The 15,574-nt window shown below is 35.2% G+C and overlaps 1 protein-coding gene across 2 annotated transcripts in view; it reads left to right on the top strand.

Annotated features, from left to right (window-relative positions):
• The window catches only part of LOC143231630 (septin-7-like), a 68,288-nt gene that overhangs the window by 13,052 nt on the left and 39,662 nt on the right, over positions 1 to 15,574 (top strand). Inside the window, exon 1 of one of the 2 annotated variants that reach the window (XM_076466167.1) lies at positions 11,036 to 11,527. The exons of the other annotated variant lie outside the window; for it this stretch is intronic. Coding sequence (XP_076322282.1) covers positions 11,198 to 11,527 — 330 coding nt within the window. The 5' untranslated portion in view covers positions 11,036 to 11,197. Of the gene's footprint in view, positions 1 to 11,035; positions 11,528 to 15,574 lie in introns of those variants that run through there. 2 annotated transcript variants of the gene reach the window in all.

Genomic DNA, 15,574 nt, shown 5'->3' with positions numbered 1-15,574 from the left:
ACCCCTCAAATTAAAATTCTTTTAGGCAAGATCAGAGTAACTTAATCTGTGAGACCTTGGGCAATCGAAAGGGTTTGATTTCCTAAGCCCAAAACTGTAATTATATCTGAAATAGTCAAGAGATGATGGGAGCTATGAGCTGAGTTTGTGTTTGAAAACAAAAATAAAACTTTGGAACCATTTTATGAGCCGCTATGCCTTGGCTGAGAAAAGTACACAACAATAATTGTAGCATAAACATCGAGTGCGACAAGCTTATAGAAGTCTACAAAAAGGATTTGTAAAAGTTTACTTCAGTTTCAGTATATTTCTGGCTTTTCAATCGCTAAGACTTATTTGTCTCTGTCTGGTAAATATGGAGTTATGAAAAGGTTTCATTAAATGTTGTGGTCTAGATTGGCTGTTTCAAGATGTCATCCACAAACCTGAAATATCGTTTGTAGGATATAATGCTGGTGTTAAAATGTATAAGCTAGCGAGTTTCGTTATTAAAGAATAGAACCCCGATAAAATCAGACAGAAAATAAATCTATAAAGTTATTTTGCAACCTCGCATTTAAAATTGGTAATGGCAATTTGGTTTGATTTCTTTTGTCAGAAATATCAGGTATATAAATCTAACTCCTGTACTTAATGTGTATATTGAGCCTGTGATAAAACAAAAAATATTAGACTATAAATAAAATACATTGGAACAATAAAAAAAATAAAGTTTTTAGATGTTCACAAAAGTAGCTCAGTAACAAAATTAAAAAAAAAATAGTTTTAATGCCTATTAAGAGATGGCAGGAAGAGTCTGGCTTTAATTAAGAGATGGCAGGAAGAGTCTGGCTTTAATTTTCTCAGTTATATCGGTGATATTCAAAACGACGAATTGAAAAAAAACACAAAAATATGATATGATTTTTTTATGGAAAGATTATAATTAAACTTTTCCAAGCAAAAGTGAATCAATTCCATAGTGTAAATTAAGAGACTTAGAGGTGGGGATCTAAAGGGTGGCTGGGGACCTTGGAATCCAAAGAGGTGAATCTTCCCCCTCGTCTCATGGGTTACTTAGTGGCGAAACAATGTATGCGGTCATACAACGATAGTTAGGGTTTCGATACCCGTGTTGCGTAAAGCGTAGATATCCCCACGTGTAGCTTTTCACTTGATTACAAACAAACCTACTGACATTAACTAAGCTTCCTAATTTTGAAGGCCCAGCATGGCCAGGTCGTTAGGGTGCTGGACTTGTAATTTGGAGGTAAGGAATTCAAATCCAGTCACAAGAAACATGCTCGCTCTTTCAACCGTGGGAGCATTGTAATGTGATAGCGAATCCCATTATTCGTCGGTAAAACAGTAGCCACAGAGTTGGCGGTGGGTGATGATGACTAGCTGCCTTCCCTCTAGTCTAACACTGCTAAATTAGGGACGACTAGTGTAGATAGGCCATGTTGTTTTGCGTGAAATTCAACATGAATGAACAAAATCCCAAATGGGAAAATGATTTTAAATCGTTTTAAGATTGTTTAGACAGCAGCTTAGTGGTTCGTTTTTCAAGATCGGACGGCGGTGTTAACACTTCTATGAACAATAAAATCGGTTAACGCTAATTTTGCCAACCTGTAAGTATTATTAAAATTCACTGAAGGATCCAAAAAGTAATTATTAATTGTTAATATTTTTAATTTTGTGAAATCTTATGCTGAATATGTTAATTTTACCACAAAGTCATACTGATAAGCTATATCACGGATATCGAAATCCAATTTTAATGCTACATGATTAATACTAAAGTCCTCAGACTTGCAACTGAGCCAGCTGTTTGGTAGTTACGGAGACCGTTGGGATTTAGATACTATCTACATTCGGTTTACTTCTTAGTATGTAGTTAATCGCAAAGCTGCAAAAAGGGGTTATTTGTGCTATGCCCACCACTGGCATCGAAACAGGTTTTCTAGCGTCGTAAGTCTGCAGACATAACGCTGTGCCACTGGGGTCAGCTACTTTCGGAAAAAATACCAAATCATTTAACTTTCGAGAGTATAAAATTGTACGTGTATACTTTCTGTAAAGCTTTTCCGTAAAATTTTGTTTTATTTGTGAAGTGATAACTGGAGAAAGGGCAAGATGATATAATTTTAAAGAACTAAGGCTATTCTCGCCAGAATTTCAGACGAAACAATTATTTTTTTCTGTCTGTGATGTAGTGTCAGTTAAGGCCTGTAAATATTTATGTAGATCGTAACTCTAAACGAATTAAAAAAGAGTCAATTTTGTATAACATGCATAGATGTAGGAGGTAATTTAATAGTTTGGGGGGGGGTAAATTTGACTGAACAAAGCGAGAGAATGTGAGGTACAGGCGCATTCATTAGAAAAAGAGTTCATGGCTTGCCTTACGGTCCAGGATGAACTTTTTTGCATGCTTTTGCTTTTCTGAGAGTAAACTTTCCTAATTTTTTATGCTTTTTTTTTAACTGGTACAAATCAAGAAGTTCCTCATCCCAGATTCCTGCGCTGAATTATTAAAAACTTGACGCATAACTTGATACATAAACTAAGATTAGTAATGATTGGAATGGAATGCACTGCATCATCAGTTATTGACTTTCACCATAAACGATATTTTAAGCAATGTAAGAAGTTAGTGAGATAAATACCATCAATTGCCTCAGATTAACTTTTGTTGTTAAACTTTAAATACAAAATAGATAAAGTGAAGGAAAGGTAACTCAAGATCACTGCACATTTGTTTACAAAGATTATATTGGAAACAAATGTGCAGTTATCCTGAGTTCAAACTGAGGTAAAACTGGATCTTAACAATTTTATCGTGGGACTTGAGCAACAACCGGATTCGTCAGTGTCATTATTATGGACTTTCTTAGAATTAGGAGTAGTTTACGTGTTAAAACACGCTAAACGATTGTCACAGACGACGGGTAGTGAAACCAAAAATAGATTTCGGAAACAAACCTTTATATCTGTGATCGTTTTAATTTCCAGTCACGTGGCTTTATCTTCAAACATTGTGGTTGTTATTTCCAAACTGTTTATTTACTTATTTTTGATATTCTTACAAAGTTATTTGAACTAACAAAACAATCTGGACTTCTAGACTAGGAGGAAAGACTCCTTCAATCAAGTATTTGGAAATGATTAAAATTTTAACAGAAAGGAGGGATTGTTTGTTACTCCTATAATTGCTATAAGAAGTATCCAAAGCAAAATTAATGCTGCAATAAGAAACACACAGACAAGTAAAGTGACACTAATTGGGTAGATTTTAAAATGGGTTTCAATTCGTACTTAAGTTGGCAAATGTGGACTGCTTCATTTATCTATACATATAATTGTACAGGTAGTGTGTGTGTTTTCATCTATGTATATGGATTTTTATTGATATAGCAAAACAAGTATTTACGGACCAGTCAAGTAAGCTAGGGAAATCTTGTAGTGATATTCCGATCTGTCCAGGCTCTATTCCCGATGACGTGGTCAAGTGGATAGGTGGTAGAGGGAAAAAGTTGCTGTTTTGAATTGTTATACCAGCAATGCTGACTACTCTCTTAATGTATTTGTATATATGCACATAACATACCATATAGTAGCTACACTTCGAGATTACCCAATGATAGAAAAGTGTGCAACATCGTGTACGTCTGGAGATGACATAGTACAGTCGGTAACGGAATGGTTTCCTTGCCGCGTGACTTGCATGAGATAGGAAATTGCGCTTTGTTAAAATAGATATTATAGAGTAGTTATTGTGTTGTAAGGCACCACATAGATTAATAAGATATATTGAATATTCGTAAAATTAGGCCAACTTACAGCAGTGAAACTCGTCTGTTGCTTCTCCCCCATCTCCTGCTGAAGAGACAGGAAGCCTACTTGATTAATAACGAGGTTTTTAATTTTTTTCTTTTGTGTGAGATGAAATCCATAACCAGCTACTCGTTCCTTGTACAAGTAACATGTTTGATATTACTTATGCAAAGCAGTGAAACTTTTTCCACTGTAGGAAAGTCAAAGGGTCATGGACCTAATTGCAAACCTGTACTTTTTCTTTTTATCCAACTAATTTCGAGTTCTCGCTCCCTTGTTGTTGTAAGGTGCAAGTAAAATAAAAAGTAACTGATCTGAAGTGTTAAGATTTGGTAAGTGTCTTGATTCGCAGATAGTTAATCTAGTGTTAAGTTCAAACCACAGATAGTGCGTCTTCGCAGCTAAAGGTCCAGTGCAGCCAATCCAAACAGTTAAGTTGGACATATTCCAGCATAAAATGGGTTGGCGCCACTTTTTAACCACGATAAACATATGCCAGAAGCACTTCTTTTAGCTCCTATACATATGAAATTTGACTGACTATTACTGGGGTGATATTGTATTCACTTACATTTGACTGTCCAGTGTTACTTTTAGGGTACATAGATCCTTTGGACTTGAATTACTTGTATCATCCCATAGTTGCGTTATTCATGATAAACGTTTTGGTATCGGCAACAAAACAGCAAGAATTCTGGTTGGCTCAATTTGGTCTTCGTTGACAAAATGTTAAGCTTTAATCCTGATTAGGCCAAAATAGGATAAATGAATAGACTTTACGTTGTCAAGCCAATAATACTGTATCACACATTTCGAAGTTAATTCGTTTAAGTAAGTTATTTCATTTTGAAATGTGTAGAACCGTGTACTCAAACGTAAGAACATTTATTCTGTAATGTAATGCTCTGTAGTTGTGTACGTTAACAATTAAGAAAGAACTCGTTGTACATCCGTCCCGTTGAGATCAACCCTTTGGGTAGGGGACGCATGGGTGATTTCGAAAATGGTTATAACGAACTTTGCTGTCATCACGCTAACAAACTTGAGTTACACCGACCAGTTAAGCTCACTATGGGAGAGGGAGAAACGTTCTTTCTCGGCTTGAGCTGCTTGTCGGTAGTTGTACGTCGTTTAAAATGACTGCTGTTGTGCTTAGGTCATTAAAGATGAACTAATCACACACAACACTAGAGGTTTATGTAATATATAAGCAACGTTTGATGGACTAGGGACTGGGCGATTTATGTGAAATTAGAACTCGCCCCCCACCCTAAATTCTTAAAATATCCAGGATTGTGTTTTTGTTTTTTTAAATTAGTGCTGTTTAATTTCATACATCGCTAGATTGATAGACGATATAAAATCCCTTGCACCAAGTACCATAGTAATGTTACTGGTTATTCTTCTCACTATCACTTGTTATAGTAATGTTACTGGTTATTCTTCTCACTATCACTTGTTATAGTAATGTTACTGGTTATTCTTCTCACTATACTAGTAATGTCATTCTTCTCACTATCACTTGTTATAGTAATGTTACTGGTCATTCTTCTCACTATCACTTGTTATAGTAATGTTACTGGTCATTCTTCTCACTATCACTTGTTATAGTAATGTTACTGGTCATTCTTCTCACTATCGCTTGTTATAGTAATGTTACTGGTTATTCTTCTCACTATCACTTGTTATAGTAATGTTACTGGTTATTCTTCTCACTATCACTTGTTATAGTAATGTTACTGGTTATTCTTCTCACTATCACTTGTTATAGTAATGTTACTGGTTATTCTTCTCACTATCACTTGGTATAGTAATGTTACTGGTTATTCTTCTCACTATCACTTGTTATAGTAATGTTACTGGTCATTCTTCTCACTATCACTTGTTATAGTAATGTTACTGGTCATTCTTCTCACTATCACTTGTTATAGTAATGTTACTGGTCATTCTTCTCACTATCACTTGTTATAGTAATGTTACTGGTCATTCTTCTCACTATCACTTGTTATAGTAATGTTACTGGTCATTCTTCTCACTATCACTTGTTATAGTAATGTTACTGGTCATTCTTCTCACTATCACTTGTTATAGTAATGTTACTGGTCATTCTTCTCACTATCACTTGGTATAGTAATGTTACTGGTCATTCTTCTCACTATCACTTGGTATAGTAATGTTACTGGTTATTCTTCTCACTATCACTTGCACAACTTCCTTTTTATAGTACCACAATAAATGTTTCTTTAGACGGTAAGAAAATATTAAACTTGGTGACAAATTTAATATAAGTTTATATATTAAAAAACGCCAAAAAACTTGTGTGGAAAAAACAAACAACGCAACACAAATACAAAATGATAAAAATGTCAATGTTTATGATAAAAAGATTTATATAATTTTGTTCTTTGAACATATAACGTACAAACTGAAAATAATGTTTATTATAACCTATACATGTTGCTGGTATTTTTTTATGAAAACAAAAATTAAAGGTTTCAGAACTTTCACTCCACGTTATAAAAGAGCTATCTATACATAGCCGTCTATGATTTTGAATTGATAGAGCAGAGAAAAGAAATTAGTCAACAGCAGTCACCGCCAGCCTTTGGTCTACTCTTGTTTAAATGTGAATACTGGTATTTATCGTCGCTGTTACAGTGTACTTAATCTTCTAGTGAAGTACGGGCTTATATGGTAATGAAACCAAAAAAAAATGTTTGGTTTCACAGTTTGTGTATGCTAACCAGTAGGGCACATTCAGTCCAGTTACAGATGTAAAGATTTATTTAAACCGCAAGCTCCAAAACCAAAAGAACAGTAAGTATAGATTTGGTTAATAGCTCTCTGAAATATATTACGTGAAGCTGACATCAAGTGCCATGAATATCAAATCGCAAGTCTAGTTATAAAATAATTGAACATAAAAAAAAAAGTGAACAAAATTAAGCCAAGCTCCGATTCGAAATGAGAGATAAGATAAAACACGTAAAATATCCTAGGCTAAATTGAAGTTCATCTGAACAACTCCGTACATTCCTTGTTTCCTACAAGTTTGAAGTTCAGAGCTTCTCAACTTTATCCTGACAACTATCTTACTCTGCCTGCTAAACTGATCATAATCAAACTCTGTTAAAGATGGCTCTATCTTCCCATATGGCTGACGAACTAGTGATCTCATGAGATCAACTTTATCATTACCAAAGCCTGACAGACCAGTCAGAAGATCTACAGACAGTGCAGATTGGTAATGAATCTAAAGCATACTTCCTGATAAAAACCAAAACCAGAAAAATTCGTGAACTTTTGTTTTAAGTCTAATTACTGGCATAATATACATATGACGGGGAGAAAGCTCTATAACCCCTTCCCAATTTACACATGATGACTGTGATGATCAAATTAGATGTCTGAACCTTTCGTTGTGTTCTTTGACCAAATCCTTAACAATCTCAGCAGTATGGATTGGTTATTCGTCTTCATGAAATAAACCATTTCTGTTTGGGAATAAAATCATCATATGGTGCTTCTATTCTGTATAAATAAACGTCAATATCTGTGTAGATCTGTTCCTTGTACGTTTCCACATTTCTTGATCAATCAGCACCAAACATGACACAGTGATACAGGATGACACGAGTTAGGTCATGGGGGGGGGGATGGGTGAACAACTGCGTACATTATTATTATTATTATTTTTCCTTTCGGGGTCGAACTACATCTTCGCAATTCGAACTTTTCCCCTCTTAGATATACTTCACCTGGCAACCTCTGTTAGCTGAATCAATCAGTCTGTCTAATTCGGATCTGTTCCAACTGAACCAACTGCAGTCGGTCTGACCTTCGTTTAATTTCACATATAATGACGAAAGCATTGCCAATGTTGTATATCCGTCAGTAGGAGAATGAACTATGTAAACACCAAGTCTTGCTTTTCATTACTGGTACCTTTATCCGTTTTTATTTAGCTTTTTTAAGTCTATGTTAAGAAAACATATAAAGCACAATTTCCTATCCTTTGTTACGAATCCTCCAGTGGCACAGCTATATGTCTGCAAACTCGCACCGCTAAAAATAGTTTCGATGCTCGTGGTGAGCAAAGCACAGATAGCCCATTGTATAGCTTTGTGCTCCATTCCAAACAAACAAGTAAACCTTTGTTACAAACGACTTTTTATTTCACCTTTAGAAGAGACTGGGTATTCCACCTAGTCTGAAATACAGTGTAGGTATTTTCTGTTTCCGTACCTTTCAATAAACTATGGTAACACACTCGAGGTTGTAAGCTTCTCTAAGTTTCCAAACACGAATACGTCCATTTGTTGGAAAATGTGTGAAGTATGACTCATTCTTCCATTGACCTTCGGCCTAATTCTTCTATTCTTGACACCATTATATTCAGGTTTTCGCATTTATGATCATTCAAAGTTATCGATACTATTCGTATGCAGGTAAGTTCAGTGATATAGATTAAAGCAAACTTTAATTACCATAAGGCTTCAATTTGCTCTCTGATGCACCAAAACTTGTACCTACAGAGTTGAAGTATTTCCCACTGTGTTCTTACATGTATTTAACTCCTACTTTCTTCCAGTCCATCTGTATAAGAAAAACTTCAAGTTACTAAAATGTGTCGGTCATTTGGATACTAAGATCCATGAAAGGTTTATATTTTAAGGTTTTTATGTTTATCGACTCATCAGGATTCTCTTATTGTTTGAGATTTATCACCTGTTTCATTTAATTCCACAGTGCTTACCTTTGAAACCCCAACAGATTAGTCAGGCTCTTAAACCTTAGATTTGTAGTAATCATTTGGCAGAAACCAAAATTGCAAAAGGACGATAGCAAAAAATGTCGTCAAACCTTTTAGTACCAGGAAAGGCTTAGATGGTGAGCAACTAATCATTGTCGCGTTTCTTGTGTGTAGGAGCATAGTCATTTTGTCGTTAAGCTATACGTAGTGTAACTGTATAAACGTATCTTCACGAAATATATCGAGGTGTTATATACGTTACAATTCTATTGCATGCAAGAAATCTGTTTCAGTTAATATTTTTACTAAAGGTTGTTCTGTAAATTGCTGAGAAGTCAAAGCGGATGAAGAGTTTCGTGTTAAGTTTGGTTTCTTTCGAATTATACGCAAAGCTACACCAGATAACTGTCCCTACTTTAGCAGTATAAGACAGCTAGTCCTTACCATAACTTCTTGGCTGCAGTCCTACCAATAAACAGTTTGTTGAATAACTTTTCCTACGAGTGAAAGGACGAGCATGTTTGGGTGAGTATTAGATATTGTTGTCGTGTGTTTATACCATGGTAACTTCAGGCCGTACGAGATATCACTATCGTGTACGAAATCGGGACCGCTTGACCTTGTAAAGCATAATTCTGTCACCTTTATATGACAACAGAAATCTCTTCATTTATATCAAAGTAAATAATATACACGCAAATGTCTAAACAAAAGACAATATTTTGTTTCCAATAATCATTACCTTTCATTTTTCCGATAAGATCTGTTATAATAGTTGATATCAAATAATAAGAGACCCAATGCACTTCTAATAGTGATGAAAGATGGATTTCCCGGAAATCAGTGGCGTATCGTGACGCGTAGAATCAAAATATTACTGTCTGTCACGTTATCTTGTAGCAAGGTAAGGTTCTATTCGTGGCAGGAAACTTTTTAAAAGAAAATGTTATTTCTCATGCTTATTTCTTGATTTTGTGAAGGTGCAGTTTCAACCAAGCGAATGACCAGAATTTACAAAGTGAATTAGTTTTTAACTTGGAAAGAAATAAAAATGAAGCTTGGAGAATTAATAACATGCAAGTGATCTACTGAAAATGTGAATTATTGTGAACGAGTATTGCTAAATGATGAACTCGATTTTTGACTCTAAGAGTTGCAAACAATGCTACACCATGGTCAGTCACATAGAAATATTGACAGATTTATCGTTTGTTTTTGTTAGACTAACTTTGGAAAGTTTTTACTTTCGCATATTCCAGGACAAGAATGAAATATTTTGTTAATACTAGATTCTAACAGTTGAAACTTCTCTGAAAAAATCGCAAAATAAAGAACGAGTTTATTCGTACATGATCTGGTGAGAGTGTTATAATGTGACGGTTAACTCCATTATTAGTTGGAAAGAGTAGTCCAAGCAAGCGATGGTAGTGAGTGTTTACTTAAATCTGTTACTTAAAAACAAGGGACGGCTAGCTCAAATAACCATTGAGTGACTGCTCAAAATTAAAAGAACAAACAAGTTACTTGGTCGTAGGAAGCTATAAAACAGTCAGTCTGACCACTTTTTTCATAGCAGGAACAGCTAGAACGTTTCTTAAAACCTGCTTCTTTTAACTCAATACATTTATATCGTGCGTGTGTAGCACTTGTAGTTAAAATGGTTTAAAATTCAATCTCAAACTAAAAAACATCATAGATGTTTAGAGATCGTCGCCCCAGACCCTCCCCCCCACCAACCCCGTCCCTACAAATGGCATGCCGATAGGTTTTTTGTTTGTTTTTACACCGTGTGTTACATTGTTTAGCTGTAGCAATAATCTTACCATTCAAAAATTGCTTCGTACATCAGTGAGTTAAACATATGTGTTTGAATGACGCTTTATGAAACTTAAATACAGTAACCTACTTCCTGGTTCTCCAGACGATGTTTGTTACACACAAATTGTTATAATCACCATTCTGATTTTCTTTTGTCGGCGAAATACAGCTTGTTTGTGGACGGGTTAACTGGTAACAGTTCTTCATGAACATTATTTATTAATGATGATATTAAAATTTAACGAAGAATTTAAAAATGTGAATCAACAGGTTTGTAAAAAGTCGGATATCTGTATATGTTCGCAAGATGCAGTCAACTTTGGTTCCCGTTCTACAGTCTGATAAACGTACGTAACGTGGTATAGTTTACTATACAAGTAACATTTGTTGTCGAAGTCTTATCTGTGTTTTTACGTTATTAAACTGCTTGTTCGTACAAAATACCCTGATCCTAATTGTTTTATAGTTACTAGTACAATTAAAGGAATGTATTGTTTCATGAGCGAATAATTATCAAAAATAATATAGAAATTGTAGTTATGAAATACTTATCACACTCAGTTTTTTGGTTGTTGTTTTTTTTTGCGGTTTCAATAGACAGCACGTGACTTCAGGGTGATTTAATCACTGGTCTCGTCTTACGTCATCCTCAGTGTGGTAGTTCCTAACTGTGGTAGGTCGCTTTGTGTGGGGGTGGAAATATGGCTACTCTCTTGTACGGGTGATGACTAGTCGATCGTCACTTGTGGTTTACGTAGACCTCCAGTTGACCTGCCAGAACAGTACTAGATTTACTTGTGCTGCGTTATGTTCCGCGCTACAGCTGTGACTAGCCCGGCTAAGCCAGTGCCTCCGCCGAAAACCTTTCGTGTCTTGGGTGAAAATATACAGGAGAAGTCGATTACCTGCAAACCCGCATCTCCGGAACCGGTAAAGGTACTGGTTCTCGGCCAACCCTCATCTCGTCAGCCAACATCCCCCGTATCCTCGTACGGTGGGCTGGGATATCGTTTTGCTAGCGTGGAGCGACTGACACAGCGACATAAAATATATGACAACAACCAGAATAGTCTCGTCCAAAATGCATTCATAACCGAAATAAACAGCTCTTCAAGAACCTCGTTACCAAGTGTGACTGTAAGTTAACTTAGCGTTTTTTTTTTCTATGCATTTAAAAATAATTACGAACCCTCATCATTCTATGACTCTGCACATTATGCTAATAATGTGTACAGCGTTTTGATTTCAAATCTCAAGGTTAAGTTTACTTTACGCGTGAGGTTCTCGCATTACCGTTCACTATTATGAGTCCACATTTTCTTATACTTTAACGACTTACAAGTCGTTAAACTCCTTATGAATTTGGTTGAATTTCCTTCTTACCAGTACAAATTATATTTCAAAACGTCTGACTTCAACTTTACGTACGATAATTAAAACCTCTGGGTTGTCAAGTCAGGATGAACTTAAGGATCCCGGAAAGAAATCCATCTGAAGTTGATCTCATTTCTGTCTTTACTGTGCCCAGATTTATCTCATCATCGTGAAAGTACGATATAAACCCGTGCCTTGCTCCAATCGACTTCCGTGAATTTGATAGCATTCGCAATGCATACCATTAAAAAAAAAAAAAAATCTGTTTAAATCATGCGTAAGGTTTGGTTACAGGATATTGTCCTGTTCCTCAGTTAAACGTTACTTAGATACAAACAGCAGTTCCTACCTTCACATATTATGGCTCTTTTTTTTTTAGCGTGTTGTTCATTCTAATGTTTTGAATGTTTTTCAATTCTTTCTGCTTTTGCTAAAACTTTTAATAATATACAGCCATATTTAATGTAAAAAGTGAACTTGTGTCCAGAAGTTTCTTAATTACCCTGAACGTCATAAAAGAAAAAAAAAATCAGTCTTCCTTTTAAATTAAACCCATTTTCACTTGTATTGTGATCTGTTGTTACGGTGTCACTGATAGTTCTGTATTACAAATCTGATTAGCTATCGTGTATATATTTTATCACGTTTTTTGTACACTTTTTGGGCATTTTTTTCAATGTACACGGATCTTGTTTTTTTTTTTTCAAGCTGTAAGAATTATTAGTTTGTATTCTTATCCGCTTTTACATTGTGTAAGAACCTTTCTTGACGCGTGTTTATTGTGAGGTGTATCAATATTTGTTAGTTTTCTCCACTGAATAGGCTGTTCGGTTATAACAAAGAATTGGACAACGTTTTTATCAGGAATTTCTGAAGTAAGATCGAACATAAAATTACTCCTACAAAAATCTCATAACGCATTTACTTTACATATAGTGATATCGTAATTAACAGGATGGATATTAATATGAACCTGTTTACAGAAGTATCGACCGATTCTGTTTTCCTATGATGCGTTTGTGCTTTTCAAAGCAGGCCAACACTCCGCACTGTTTTTGGGATTACGCCCGAAAATGTTAACAGCGAGGTTCCCAGCTGTCAAAACAATGCATGCTAATGTTTATAGGTTTTAGTTTTCTTATGCATAGATCCATAGTATTTATTCTTCCAGCCACCTTGTTGTCTAGTTTATTAATGTATAAGTTACTTTATGATTATAATATGTAGTTAGCTAACTATTGGTCAGCAGTCCATAATAAACTCCCATAATTATAATTAGTTAGAACTATTGGTGGCAGTCCATAATAACAAACACACTCGTTCTCACAAACACACATAATACTTTCTATATCTTTATACGTGTGTGCATGCAAGTTTCTTAGCACTTTCTGGAGGTTACAGGCTTTCGTTGTATAACAAATAACTTGTTATGACTACTAAGCTGAACCTATGTTTTGTGTAAAGGTCTATCCTGAAACCCTGTATTTTAAGTTATTGCCAACCGAATTATGGTTTCCCGAAAAGTTTTTTCTTTTGTGAGTGAAAAAACTTTCATTTTTTTCCCAAAGTATTTTAATATTTTCCTTATATTTCTGTCGTTGTAACTTTGTCTTACAATAGAATTAGAAGATGGAAAGCGACGTGGGGAGAATATTATGGATGGGGTGGGGGCTGATGAATCGAATCCTTGTTGTTTTTTTCATTTCTGTAATTTATTTTTCAAAGCAGTGAAGTGGTTATTGATTATTACAAAACGTAAAAATAAATGTAATATAAGCTTTTATAATATATACAAGTTGTAATTAGTAGGTTTTTTTCTCGAGTTACAAACTGAAACTGGCTACCGATTCCTGATGTCGTTGCTTAAAAGGCGTGTTTTACTAGTTACGTTGGAATAGGAAGTTATCTGTTAAAACTACTAATTAAGAACAAATAGTATATGCTTCATCTGCTTAGACTAAAATGTATTAACTGAAAATTGCATAATCGAAATGTGTTACCACGCCACTGGGCTGTTACGTGATACCAGTTTCATTGTACGACGTCAAGCAGAAGGTTACTTCTCTTCTGTATCGTTACCAAGAAACGTGTTACTAATACCACATGTTCTACATCCAGTTGCTGTGGCTACGTCAAGGGAGCAGCGAAAGGTGACCATCTGCTCTCAAATGTTTCCTGAAAATTAGAAAAACTACGTTCCCAGGATATAGCATTACTAGGCAATCCTACCCAAGAAAACCTAACAAAACATTATCCAGTCTGTTAGCCCTGTTGTTTTAGCGACCAATAGCAGCAAAGTTTAACAAACTTCCGAAGCTATACACTCGGGTTGGAGCGTCAGCATTCGAGTTCAGCGATTGGAACCTTGGACCACAACAGATACTGCAGAACATACCCACAACATTAAACGAAAGTTGTTATAATTCGTACTTCATTTGAAAGCTAAACCTAAAAAGGTGACATCAGAAATATAAAAAGTTGGCACTTTAATAATGCTGAGAATATCCTCCTAGCAGGTAACTTTGGTACTAACTAGTATGAAGATTTGAGAATGATATATTTCACTTAAGTTTTCGTTTATTAAATGATAACTTTATTCAGAAAACATGCGTCCAAAACCACCCTCTTTGAATTTGTTTTTAATATTCAACAAATTGTATGGCTCCTGGGGTACTAATACAAGTCCACGTTAGAATATTGTATTTAAAGTCAGTGCGATAACTCACTGAAAAAAATAAATTAGCAGAACCTATAAAGGATCTTATAGAATAGAGAGGCGTGTAGCTATAACCCCCTCCTCAGTTTGTAAACAAAATTTGTGTTTATGGATTTAAGCATAAGAAATGTGCTGATGAGGAAGGTTTGATAAGGAACGTGTATGACTTGTAGGTTATATTATTTTTTGCGGGTATGTATATTTACCATAATTCTTAATAGAATATTCGAGTCTAAGATTTACCACTGTAAAAACGTTACACAATTATCCAGAATTACTTTTGTGATAATTAAACTAGTCTAAAAATGATATGTATATGAAATTACTTGATTTTATCGTGCTGAGGAAAACTAAGTTTGTTTTAAGGAAACAATATGGAAAGTATGCTCTACTGTGACACACCTTCTTGTTCAGCATAGAGTAATATGAAAAAATAATCGATTTAACAATTATATTATTTAAAAGGAAAGTAGGTGAATCCCTTTACCTGAAGACCAGAATTAATGGAAATGTTAGTATGGTTTCATAGTGAGTATTTAACGAAAGGTGAATTGATACGACATAGAGTACTTGTATTAATAGTAATGGGGCCCAGCATAGCCAGGTGGTTAGGGCGCTCGACTTGCAATCTGCGGGTCAGGGATCGAGTTCCAGTCATTATCAAACATGCTTGCCCCTTTTAGCTGTGGGGGTGTTTATAATGTTACGGTCAATCCCACTGGTAAGAGTAGTCCAAGAGTTGGCGGTGGGTGGTGATGACTATCTTCCATCTAGTCTTATATTGATATATTAGGGACTGTTAACATAGATAGCCCTCGTGTGGCTTCGCGCTAAATTAAAACCAACAAAACAACAATAGTAGTAATGGCGTTGCATTAATTTTTGTATGCAATGATTGGCGTAAACTTGGATAATACATATAAATGTAATAGTACTAGCTGTTGTCTGTCCATATGACTGCTTTTAGAGTATGGATGGATAATGAACGTTCATTAGGTCCATATTGGGGATTACACGCATACAGTTTTTCAGCTTTGACTGTTTCGGTTTTAGTGGGTGTTTTTTTACGTTTGCTACCACTACCTAACCTCTTG

The sequence above is a fragment of the Tachypleus tridentatus genome, chromosome 11 (genome assembly GCF_004210375.1).
Source record: "Tachypleus tridentatus isolate NWPU-2018 chromosome 11, ASM421037v1, whole genome shotgun sequence".
NCBI classification, from domain to species: domain Eukaryota; kingdom Metazoa; phylum Arthropoda; class Merostomata; order Xiphosura; family Limulidae; genus Tachypleus; species Tachypleus tridentatus.
Note: the sequence above shows the minus strand (reverse complement) of the source record. Positions and strands in the feature narration are given on the sequence as shown.